Source organism: Ambystoma mexicanum, chromosome 3p (genome assembly GCF_040938575.1).
Source record: "Ambystoma mexicanum isolate Mex_15411 chromosome 3p, UKY_AmexF1_1, whole genome shotgun sequence".
In the NCBI taxonomy this organism is placed as follows: domain Eukaryota; kingdom Metazoa; phylum Chordata; class Amphibia; order Caudata; family Ambystomatidae; genus Ambystoma; species Ambystoma mexicanum.
Genome location: NC_090925.1, coordinates 1,229,702,639 through 1,229,715,727, shown reverse-complemented (window position 1 = coordinate 1,229,715,727; position 13,089 = coordinate 1,229,702,639). Strand labels below are relative to the sequence as shown.

General features: G+C 44.8%; 1 protein-coding gene across 3 annotated transcripts in view; it reads right to left on the bottom strand.

The window, feature by feature from the left end:
- Positions 1–13,089, bottom strand: part of SERHL2 (serine hydrolase like 2) — a 357,899-nt gene that overhangs the window by 302,707 nt on the left and 42,103 nt on the right. For 2 of the 3 annotated variants that reach the window (XM_069652694.1, XM_069652693.1), the window contains exons 3-4: positions 7,720–7,869; positions 6,787–6,900 (exon numbers count right to left, since the gene is read on the bottom strand). The exons of the other annotated variant lie outside the window; for it this stretch is intronic. In XM_069652694.1, coding sequence (XP_069508795.1) covers positions 6,787–6,900; positions 7,720–7,869 — 264 coding nt within the window. The remainder of the gene's footprint in view (positions 1–6,786; positions 6,901–7,719; positions 7,870–13,089) is intronic. 3 annotated transcript variants of the gene reach the window in all.

Here is a 13,089-nt window from a genome sequence, read left to right as displayed (position 1 = left end):
AACTCTTACGAACTTTATACTTACGGCGTCTTGCCGGGAATCTCGGAGTCAATATTGTTCTGGAACTCACCAATTCCTTCGAGCCAGTGAAGCAACTGGTTATCAACGCGCCCCTGCGCTCAATGCAGGATGGAGAGCTCATCATCTTTTCAAACCATCAGGTGAGACTATAAGAGGGGACATCAAACGCGATCTGTGGGGAGAACAGGTGGGTGGGGAGATTTACGCTCAACTCCACGGGTGGTTAATTCTCTTTCTCCATTTCCAGAAGAATATTCCTACGGGCCAAGCAAACGAAGCTAGGTGGGCCAGTCCAGTCCGTCATCTTGGCCCTACGCGTCACATTGGTGGAGACTGCAGCTGTCCAGTTCCGATCGACGCCTCTGTGGGAGCCAGGTGAGCGTAACACATACTGGCCCTCATTACGACCCAGGCGGTAAGGGGTTTACGCCGGCGTAAACTTCGCCGACCCTTACCGCCTGAGTACGAGTTCCCTTAGCGCCATGCAGATTTAACACCTGCTTTTAGCAGGTGTTAAAATCCATGGCGCTAAGGGACCTCGTTGTTAATTACGCCACCGTAATTTACGGTGGCGTAATTAACGCCTTCCCCACTCCCATTATGCCCTATGGGGCAAAAATGGGAATGGGGAAGGGTAAATGGGGATTGGGGACTTACCGCCCCGCCAAGGTCGGAATGGGGCGGTAAGTCCGCCAACCACCATGGCGGAGTTGGCAGCTTAGCGCCATGGACCATGGTGCTAATAGCACCATGGTTCTCCGCCAAGGTCGTAATGAGGGCCACTGTCATTGTTTTTTTGTTGTTGTTCTGTTGCTTGCTTGGTACTAATAAATTGTTCACCAATCCACAGGAATAGTCAGTGGTTATTTTTCCATGACAATATCGATATGTACATTGTGACTTTTGAGGTGATCATGTGCTTTTAGATGTAATTTATATGTTATTCTTAGTGATTCTGTGTAGTATTTAAGTTAAACCAATTCACAGTATGACACAAATACAAAATAAATAAATACAAGCCTTTATGAACATAATTTCCCTTTACCAAACGTCAGTCTATGGCAGTAATGGAGGTGATGGAAGTGCTGGGCATTATAGCTTCATGCATAAACTGAGAATCTAGGAAAGGTTGCAGATGAGACTGTTATAGGAATGACTCGCATTACAATGGTCACCTGTAGCAGATGATTTTGAGATCTCATAGTTGTAGAACCAAAGTTCGGCCAGTCAATGAATGGGTGGAATCTACAGAAATTAAAGTGACAACCTTTCGTAATAGCCACTTGTGGGCAGAATTACATTTTGAGTCCTTTAAACCTTTCATTTATTTTGTCCTTGTTATTTTTAGAATCTAGCCTCCTTTTGTGGTCAGAAGGACCTGTACTGAAGGTCTCCTGCCACTGCAGTCTTTTATTTTTAGTATATAGCCCATATGGGTCCTAGGAAAGAGGTGTATTTTAAGCACCCCATTTTGATCCATCGAGTGATGAGATTGCCCTAAATTGGTTTTAAAGAGTAGGCTGGTGGCAGTTATAATTTAGTTTAGGCTTTACCATGGGTGGAAGCTGATTTACCTCATTTGTAGCTCAATGCACCTTATTTATAACCACTGGGGTACTAATGTATTTTCAAATCCTGCTTTCTGGCATTTTGTTTTTTGGCCATCCCTTTGTTTGGGGGAACACATGGACTCACTCGGGGCCCAGCCCTAAATCCTGTAATGTCGTACAGACTGGTTTACACCCGTTCTGAGCCCTGGACAAGCTATTACACATGCTGTATGAATGGACCTGAAGATCTGGTGGTTTTTCGGGTCAACCCGATTGTCTGGCCACCAAAATCTTGGTTAGGCGCACTGCTGTGTATTGGGGGGTTTGCTTTAGCCAGCCCATGTGTAATGTGTATAAGGGTATCTCTAGCGGACCCCGTCTCCACTCTGCTGGGCTTTTTTTTTTACAGATTTGTTGAACTCTGCAAGTTTTCTTACATGCTAGAGGATTTTTCCATGAAAAGCTGCTGCTACAATTTTGCGAAAAGGTTTGGCCATACTGGTTGGCTCTGTTTCAGTAACTTTGCTCTGGTTTGGATTTTCGGAGGCTGGACGTCCTTACTGGGCTGTCCTCCAAGTTTTCTGGCCCTTCCATGCTCGGACCAACGCTGGACTCTATCACTATTGCTTTGACATTTTACCATCATGGTCTAGGATGCTGTCAAAACACAGAAAGGTATTTGATCACCAACACGCCACCTCTGCTGTTAGTTTGGGCTGTACTGCATTGGCACCCTAATTGTTTGCATCGTGGTTGAGTGTTCTGCTGTCCGGCTGCCTGTTCTCGTCCTTCAAGCCGCCGGAACCAGCCTGGTCAGATTCTTCCATCCTCCTGGAGTGATCTTCCCTGTGGCTTCCACTTCTGGCAGGTGGATCCCACTTTAAGGAAGGCCTTTTGTTAATTTGGGCCGACACGGTTGTCGTTAGTCTGGGGTTGAAGTCCCTGGGTGACTGGATCCTTTCAACCATTCTGCAAAAGAAGACTCTGTACTCACTGTATTGTTTTCCCTTTCCTGAACTGTTTTCGGGAACAACCACTGTGAGTACTTGCCTTTGTGCCCCGAGTTGATGGTTTATTTGACATACTTACCCTCAGGGGTCCCTATGGTCTGTTGTCGAAGAATTTGGTTTGTGTCATTCTACTGTGTTTTTCTATACACTTTTATAGGCTTTGCTTCTCATCTTCCTGGGGCTACTGGGTCTCAAACCTGATACTAAAGATCTTCAAGCAGGGTCTTCCTCTGGCGTCCCCTATGGTCAGTTGTCGTCTTGACCGTGGGGTAGAGCTGGAACTTGGCTTCCTTTTTCCTACAACCGCACTGCAGCTTTGCCTACTGACCCAATTGTTAGTTCTCACAGAGAACTTTTTAACTCACCTGAAATTCTATGGAGCTTTTTCCTGGGAGCCCCTTTAGCAAATAATATTGATTTGATATGTATTTTTAAAATTTTGCTTTCCACTTTTGCCTATAAAAAATGCCTTGATACAATGAACAACTGCAATGTTTTACTGTACCCATTTCTTTTGGGGGTGTAATGAGTGAATGCTATCAGTAGTGTGTTCTGACTGTTGGTGCACTCTGGCTTTGTGTTCTAAAGTGTGTTCCCTTTTCCCACCGCCCTTTATGTCCTACATTTACTGTATGGTGGGCTTTTGTATTACATACGGTTGCACATGGGGTATGGATTACGATTGCCTTAATATGTGTAATTTTTCTGTAGGGTTCCTCTTTTCTTCTCACCCCTTACCCTATATGTACAGTGTCTATCATCAGCTTAGTGGTCTTACATTTTAGGGTTGGGAGTGGGTTGGGTCTTAACAGACAGTTACTGTTTTTACTATTTTATGTGTTATGTTTAGACTAGGGTACTTATTTTATCGATATACATTCTGTGTGTAACTTTTAATAAAGTGTATATGTTTCAGTATACCAGGGGGGGGGTGTTCTTTGGTTAACTTTGTGGGCGAACTGTACTTCACTATAAGCCTTCCTCCCTCCCTTGAATTAAGCCTGCCTTGCTCTGCCACAGCTACCCCATTAGAGAATCTGATGTTTCCTTTTGGTGAGAAACACTGTTTGGGTTTAGGTTAGATGGTTAGACAGGGTAGTACAGAGGGTTCTGCAAAACTCTCCCTAACATCCACCCACTTATGAGGCGACCTTAACCACAGATGCATCCCCATTGGATTGGGGGCACATCTGGAAAACATGAATTGTAGAATAAGTCCACAGGCGCTACGCTTAAGTGTACCAGAATAGCTATGTCACTGGCATTACTAACACTTCAATCACAAATACACCAAAAACATGTACCAATAAAAATAGTCAAGCCAATATCAATGTTCTACATAAACAAAAGGTGAGGAGCAAATTCACCTTGTTATGTAAAAATAGCACAGAACATAACGCTAACAGCAGAACATGTTCCAGGAATTCAAAAATCATATTGCAGACGAGCTAAGCTGACACAGGCAAAACATGAACACTTCGGAAATAAATATCAATACTTTTCAAACAGTGGGGTACACCAAACAAATTTGTCATGTCAAAACAAAAAATGCCTACATTTCATGTCTATGCCTCCACAAGAGGGATGTGAGAAACCTGAAGGTGTCTCCCTAGCTAGTCCCCGGGGATCTGTTATCCAGGTGGCCAGGACAAGGCCATCGCTATTGGATCCAGTCCCTGGGGGGGGACCAGTGAGGGAGGATCACCTGGATGGGGTCCTCGGGGAGTGGGACACCGACGGTTGAGACGCAGTATCCCCCTTCTTTCAACACCTTTTCCCCATCCAACCAGGTAGGACATTCAAAATCACTGCCCCCCCACTTTTCCGATACAAACACTTTCACACGACACACCAGAGAACAGGCTAACAGCAGAGCCGTTTACCTGACATGTCTCAATACAAGGGTCAGGCAAAATCAGGCAATTGATCAGAATCACAGACACACGCACACCTAACGGTCCTTTCCCTTCCCCACAGGGATAAAAGTTGGAGCAAGAGAGCACCGTACGAGCAAGGCAGACCGAACAACGAGACAGCTATCCAGGTGTGGCAGTTCAAGTGGAGGAGAAAGGTGGCAAATATGGAGGCTGACGAGGAGATACAACCTTGCCCTTTGATAAAACCCTGTGAACCCTCCGTTGACAGAAACAGGAGCGAGGGAGACTCCAGCTTCCATGGTACCAGCCTCGACTTCAGTGAAAAGGAAAGCCCAGCGGTTCATCACAGCCTGTGAGTCGAGGGGAGAACCGATAAGAACAGGGCTGTGGTGAATGAAAGTGGCAAAGTGAGAAAGTTCAAAGAACTGTAAAATTGTAAAGGGAAGACCAGCTGTAGAAGGGACCGGTACTACTTGGGTGCTGCGCCGAAGAAAATGGGGCAAGTCTAAAGTCCCAGGAAACAGTGTGTTGACAAGAGTGAACCCGTCCAAGGGATGTCCACTGGAACTGTTTAAAAAGACATTAAGATTTGTGAGCGAATGAAAAGCCGTAGTGAACCCAGAGAAGGGAGGCTGAAAGTAAAGAAGGGTCAGCGCCCGGAAGGGAGAAAAATCCCCACCAAGAGTGAAACCAAGGAACAAACTTTAATTTATGTTGAAGGAACTTTTATTTGTTATTTGCGTCAAGCCCTCGAAGGGAAGAGACTTTCAAGAGAAACGAGACGTGGCCAACGAGGCTCCTGATAAGCTGGAACGGAACTGTCAACTCGTGCTTGGGGAAGCTTGCGTGTGTACTGTGCTCCAAGATCCCATCTTACCCCATGCTCAAAACTTGGGGAAGGGAGGTCCAAGCTACCGCATCCTGACATGATTTAAGAACACTTCTTTCTTTCCTTGAAAATCATCCCACACACTTTTTGTATTAGTAGTAACGTTTGGCAATAGGTTTCTTAGTATAGGCCCTTTTTATTTTGACACAACGCCACAAGGACTGCCTTATTTTTATTTGATGGTCGACGCTTGCTCCCATCTTAGATTAAGTCTTAGATTAGGCATTTTCCAACCTGCATACAGTTTAATAAACACCCTTGAACCGTGATCACTTGTGTCTCTTTACTGTTGCCACCAAGAGTTCCTCACAGGGATCCTGAGGCAATCAAATATTCATTAATTGGTATGGAATATTTGCTTATGGTCCCTTTTCCCCTGTCTAGTAGTATTCAAAGAATTATACAACATATGAGAATTCTGGCAGCGGTAAAGATTTCAAGTTGCAAGCTATAAGCCAAGCGTAAACGTCAATTGCCCCCTGAGCCACATGCTCAAGTCACCATTTCCTACTTGCCAAGAGTGAATTATCACTAGCCCATGGCTATTTGCAAGTGTACATTGTGCGGTCTACAAAACAGGACTCTAATGCTCCTTGCCCCAACTTGGGCAAGACATGCATAGCATCTACACCTACCAGCAGCACCATACAACAAATGACACGTTCATTACACACGCCTCACAAACTGTTAGGGGAAAGATCACCTGCCACATACACAGAATAAGGATGTAGCAGTTAAGAGTCCCGAGGTCATAGAGTTAGGCCACTTAAATCTGCCAGAAAGATATTTGTAAATGATTGAGTCATCTTGTAAAGCAAATGCAAGCTTTTGTTACTTAAACAAGTGAAAATGTATTCTAGTGTAAAATACAAAATATTACTCTATTGAATTTAATTAAGAAAGAAATGCAGTCTGATAAATGATCTATTAGACATCGGTCGTTTGTAGAATGCACTAAAAATACTTTCTCAGGACGAGCAGCATGCAGTACATCAAAGCACAAACATACATTATGGAAAGTGCCAGTGGCAGAAGCCTTCAAAGAAGGAGTAAAGAGACCACAGGAACCAGTGGCAAGAAATGCCCTAAAATGGGATCTTAATATGCCATGCACAGGCTAACATACTTCTTTTGAGCATATGGGCAAACGTGATCTGAAATACCCCAGATAGAAGGTGGCTTTATTAGTGGCTATGACATCAATCAGAAGAACAAGAAAATCTAAATAAAGGCAACGTTTCTAAATCACCTTGTTTCTCACCAGCGGTCACATAAACAGGTCAAATGTATCCATCAAATGACCTAACAGTGTTTTTTACGTATCACATGTCACGTGCAGAAAGTAATCTGCACACATTTGAAGGGCAGTAAGGTATTACATTCACGAAACAAAGGAAATGGTCACAGTTGATGCTTCCCATGCGACATGCAACACCTACCTTGCACAGCCCGGCACACCTCAATCATGTAGTTATTGAAGTCATAGCGAGAGCCCTTGGCCAGGTGCGAGGAGTGTCCATGGCCAGAGAAATCCAAGGCGATGTAGCGGCGGTCTGGAAAGTAGAAATCAGGGCTAGAAATGGGTACTGACAAGTCGGTGATCTCGATTTCAATGTCTGGGGATTGGCATAGGTTTTAGGAGCATGATATCTCTACAGTTGCGTAGAGGCAGAGTACAAGCCTGTCCCCAACTAGGGATTGTGAGAATGGGATCAGCTTGGGTATACTGATGCTGTATTCCTGCTGCCCTAGGTTTCAATGGGTCGGGGATTGGCATAGGGATACAATATGCCCGTCACTTGTATAGTTGGATGGTACTAGGAGTTTGGTACAGGGATGCCACATTTGTTTCCTACATGGACGGGTGGCTCAGAATTGGATGGCGAAAATATAAATGACCTAGATAGAGCTCTCATCCTATTTATTTATTGTAAATATGTATGGCGCCTATGCAGCAGAAAGTGTTTCCAGGCGCCACAAGACAAAAAGGGGAGGAGGAACAACAAGAAACGGTCCTACTAGGCCTTGTGACATTCAGATCATGCAACCCCAGTAAAATAAAGTGCAGGGAGGTGGGGGGCACAGGGCTGAGTCAGGGTAAATGCTCTGGGAGCAACCGGAGGGCAAGTGCGAAGGGTAAAAGTGTAAGGAACAGGGTTGACCACTCAGTAGGCTGGTCAGGGAACTGTGCCCGAAGGCAAGTGCTGCTAATAGGGTACTGCGGAAGACTGGTAGGAGGGGGGCCTGGCCCCTGTAGGACTCAGAAGGGACCAGGATGCCAGTAGTAGCAGCCGAGGGGCATTCATGGGAGAGGGGAGGACGAGGAGGAGGAGAGGAAGATCTTGAGGAGTTTCTGGAACGGATGCACTCACCAGAGGGCAACAAAGGCACCAGCCTTTGAAAGGAATTTGCATTGTCCATCCACCCATGGAGGCAAATCACTGGGGAGCCATCAACAGGACCCCAGGACAAGGCTGCAAGGTGACCCCAAGGAACTGGAATTCGAAAATCAGTAGGGACGCCTGAAAGAAAAGGCAATGAAACCATCAGAGGTAGCCTCAAATGGAGAACAGACAGGTCTTGTGCCACAGCCAACTACAAGAGCCACAGAAATACACATATAGACCCTTCTTTGTAAACATCCTGCACTGGCATGCCTCATCCTGATCCATGGCCAGCCCAGCTTCAGCCACTGGCAGTCACATTCTAAGCTACAGACAGTCATATTCGAAGCCAAGGCCATTAACACATTGGTAGCTAGCCTGATCCCGTGCCATAGCCAGTCACATACTGATTCCAGCTATTCACACTCAGAAAAACAGCCAGCCATATCTCAAGCATTGTCCCATGTAGTCACATATTAAGCTACTCGCATCACATCATGAGCCACGAGTAGCTACACCCTGACCCATGGGCAGCTACATCCTGGCCCATAGCAAGCACAACAAGCCGCTGCCAGCCCTTTACCAGAGTCGCAACGACCACAGCCAGCCTAAACCTGTGCCTCGGCCAGTCATATCCTGAGCAGTGGCTAGCTATATAAATTACTCGGTACCCAAATGCCTTCAGTCCCACTGTCATTATCCATACATCCTTAGACGAAATAGTGTTTTTAAACTAAAAGAGGGATGAGTTGTAATTATCGATTCTGTTTTGGATTTTATGGATACATTTTCTATTGTGTAAATGCAGCGTTTTGTAATAAATTGTATGCACTTTTAAACGTTCAATGTGTTAAAGTTTTATAAACTAGAAATACAATAAATAAAGAAATCTCACTGTAAACCTACCAGGAACACAACCTTCTGTATGTTTAGTACTCGGTACCATGCCATTAAACTTAGGAAGGAGGCCTGCAGCCGTCCAGGGAAGATGCAAGGAGACTATCAGCTCATGTAAGGAGACTATCAGCTCTTCACACACTGGTTATGGCCATGTATCGACACTTGGATTTGATGAGCAGGAAATAAAGCAGTTCCTGGGTATTAGGCTTCACCTGGTAGGCACGTGCTGCCTCTGGGGATCCAGGAGCTCATATATTTGGCGCCAGAAAATCTAACATGCACAAGAGATGCAAAGTCACTTTTTGTCCATTATGTTATGCTGATTTATACTGCGCACCGCTGCCAATGGCATGGTATCCAGGTGCTCATTATGGATCCTCCATTCCACTTTAAATATCCATTAGATGTGTTCTTTATTCTCATTTATACAAATATTTATTTAAAATTCTATTATAGCAGGAACCAGGAACTGGTGCATCGGAGTGTTTTACAGTTTCCCATACATAAACACATATAATGGGTATCCCTACAAAATATCCACACCAAAAATATCGCCGTACATATAGCCGTTTGTCTCGCCATAGGCAATATTTTTTGGGGGGATTATTTGTGGGAGTGGGGGTTGCGGGGGTGTCCACCGCACATTTAAAAAAATGCAGGGTCCATGGGTCAATATCGCCGCAAAAATATGGCGATATTTTTGCGCGGATATTAACACATGGAACCATAAAATGTATAAACATACATATGTACAGATCCACAAACTACAAGGATTGTTTAAATAAAAACGCTTACAAAGTTTTAGCGTAAATTTCACCAATAAAATCCTTTTATTTAAAAAAAGGATTGGCAAAACCATGCTTTCAGATTTCAGGAAATATGGAGAGGGATACACCGAGACAGACGGGAATTCTCGTTCTACTCGAGTGCACATAGGATATACATGAGAATTGACCATGTCTTTACAGGGAACGAACATCTAGGGAGCATAGTGGGTGCCACATATGAAGGTAGAACACTATGTGACCACTCACCCATGAGAGTAGAATGGACAATCAATGACCACCCAGCACCTATCCCCACATGGAAACTAAAGGCAGAATCATTGCGAGATGGTGGCTTCACAGAAGAACTGAGACTCCAAGCGAAACAATATTTTTGGCACAACATGGGAAGTGTTAAAAATACACGTATAGTATGGGAGGATTTTAAAGTAGTAATACGAGGGGCTGCCATAGCTAATGTGGGGCGAGTCCAAAAAGATCTTATAATCCAAATCACAGTAGTAGAGGCAAAGATTAAAAAACTGGAAGGAGAGGAATCAATAGGAAAAGACAAAGAAGGCACCCTGGTAGAGTTGAGACAAAAGTGCACGGAACACTGCGAAAAACTGGGCAACTTTAACTATATAAAAATACACTGGCAGGCTGAGAAGCCAGGCAGACTTCTGGCCTAGCTGGTCCAGGACCAGAACACAAGGGAAAAAGCAGTGGAGATAGATGAGTGTGAGAATACATGGAGATCACAGACAGAGATCAATAACACCTTCAGAGATTACTACAGCAGGTTAAACAAAGACAATACACAATCCAGAGAGATCCAGGCCTGCTGCGACTCCGTAGGTTTGCTGCTTTACAGTCTTTATATGCAGTTCTTATGTTCCTTTTAGTTCGAAAAATAATGTCTTGCTTCTTTCCTTTTAGGTATGGAAAGGTATTTTGGTGTTGTCATGCAGTTTGAAGATGAGCATGGGCCGGTAGGCGAAAGCGCAGTGTGCGTGAAATGCACGGTGCGCGGCGCTGTTTTGCCTTTTATATTGCTAACCTGTGTCTTTTCTCTCCTTGCAGGTTGCGATGTTCCTCGACGAGCGCCGTAATGTTCCAGCAATGATACTGACCAGGAAATGACTACCCAGGTAAGAATTGTGTGGCTTTCGTCATTCGGGGGGAAACGTGAGTAAAAGCTTACTAATGCTATCTTTCTTTCTCCTCTTTTCAGGTCATGGTATTGCAGGATGCATGCGGTGCCGGATGATGGAGTTCGTACCTTCAGGTGAGTGGAACTGAAGTCAGCGATGGATTGAAGACAGGATGCTGTCCAGGTAAGTTTCATAGTGTTGTTTCTCTCTCTGCAGGTACTTGGTTTCAGGTAAACTGGCATCAAAGAACTGGACACAGTGAGCGTTAAATAACGCAAAGCATGTTCTGCTGTTTGGGTGCTGTTTAAATAGTCTCAGGTAAAGTAGTCCATGTAAAATAGTCCCAGGCCTGCCACACCCAAAGTAGTCCAGGTAAAGTAGTCCCAGGCCTGCCACACCCAAAGGACGAGACCGCATAGCTCAGTTCCTTGTAACTGAGCTATGTGTGTGCCGCCATGTTGGCTGAACCACCCCCCCTCCTCCCAAGTTAAATAGTCCCAAGTAAATAGTCCCATTCTAATGTTGGTCTTCATGATGGTTATGAGCCTGGCGCCAAAGTCGCCAGGACTGACTACAAGAGAGTCTTGGATGAGGTTTTAAGGACATTGACCTGGCCCTAACTGGAAGGCTGACTTGCCAGTGCGGGCCAGGGGCAAGGGTCATGACAGCATTCTCCCCCCCCCCCCCAAGGCCCCTCTCACTGTGGCACTTCTGCCTGGTCCTGGTTTGGCTGGGTAATTCTGATGGAACTTTTTCATTAAGCGAGGTGCATGGATGTATTCACTCGGTTCCCATGATCTGTCTTGAGGGCCGTATCCCTTCCAATCAACTAAGTAGTATAGTTTGGATCTGGTGTATTTTGAGTCTAGGATATCCTTTACTTCAAACTCTGGTTCTCCGTCAACTAATACTGGTTTTGGTGGTGTTGTAACCAGAGTACCGGGTTGTACCGGTTTCAGGAGTGATACGTGAAACACAGGATGAATCTGCATAGTGGGTGGTAGGGCTAATTTAACTGCCACTGGATTTATTATGGATTCAATAGAATAAGGTCCCAGATATCGGGACGAAAGGTCTGAGTCCCTTTTATGGGCACATATTTTGATGCTAACCAGACCTTGTCTCCAATTTGATAGTCGAGGGCTTTACTACGATGTTGGTCAGCAAATTTCTTTTCTCTGTTCTTGGCTTGGAGTAAATGTTCTGCTGCTTCTTTGAAGGCCTGGGATATAGTCGTATGTAGGGTTTTAACCGCTGGGGTTGGGAGATCCAATTCTGAAGTACGTGGATGTCTACCATATACAGTGCAGAAAGGGGTTTGTCCAGTGCTTGTGTGTAATGAATTATTATAGGCATATTCAGCTATCCATAACAAGTCCTTCCAATTTCTTTCCACTTGATGTAACATGCAACATAAGTATTGCTCGAGGGTTTGGTTTGTTCTTTCTGTTTGGCCATCTGTTTGAGGATGGTGACTTGTGGATAGTCGAATGTCAATTTGGGCCATTGAACAGCAATGCCTCCAGAAGTTGGACACAAACTGACTACCTCGATCTGAGATCAAGACCGATGGAAAGCCATGTAGCTGTACGATTTCCTCCAGGAATACTTTTGCTAAATTGGATGCATTTAGAAGACCCTTAAAAGGAATAAAGTGTGCCATTTTAGAGAACAAGTCTACAACTACTAAGATGGTGTTGAATCCTTGACTGGGAGGTAGATCTGTAATGACATCAAGAGACAATGTGTGCCATGGTGCGGGAGGATTTTCCAATGGTTGGGGAAGACCAGCTGGTTTCTGCTTTTGGGACTTATTTTGGAAACGCACATTGCAAGATTGGATAAATTGTATGATGTCTTTACGCCATGTGGGTCACCAATAGTTTTGTTTTACTTTAGCTAGAGTTTTGGCAATTCCAGGATGACCTTCAATCAGGGAGTCGTGATAACCCGAAATAACCTGCTCTTGTAAATTCTTACTTGGCAAGTATAGACGGTGCCTAAAATATGGTAACTGGTCTTTAATGGTGTAATGTTCTCCTTGAGTACACCACTCTTGTGAGAAAGTGGGATCCATTAAGAGTTGGATCTTGTTTTGGAGTTCACCCTGTGTCAATGTTGTCGTAAGACCCAGGAGTTTGTCTATTGGAATGATGGCTACTGGATCTGGAGTTATATATACCTTTTCATCAACACCCATGCAGGACAAGGCGTCAGCCTTCCCGTTTCGGACTCCTGGCCGGTAGGTGATCACATAGTCATATTCAGCGAAGAAAAGAGCCCACCGCAGTTGACGGGATGATTGAGCCTTTGCCGTTTTTAGTTATTGCAGGTTTCAATGATCAGTTATGATCGTGACAGTATGTCTAGCACCAAGGAGATAGTGTCGCCATGCCTTGAAAGCTAATTTTATAGCCAAGAGTTCTTTGTCTGTGATAGCATAGTTGAGTTCGGGAGGTGAGAATTTTCGTGACCAGAAGGCCACAGGGTGTAACTGGCAAGTTCCTGGGTCCCTTTGTGAGAGAACAGCTCCCATAGCC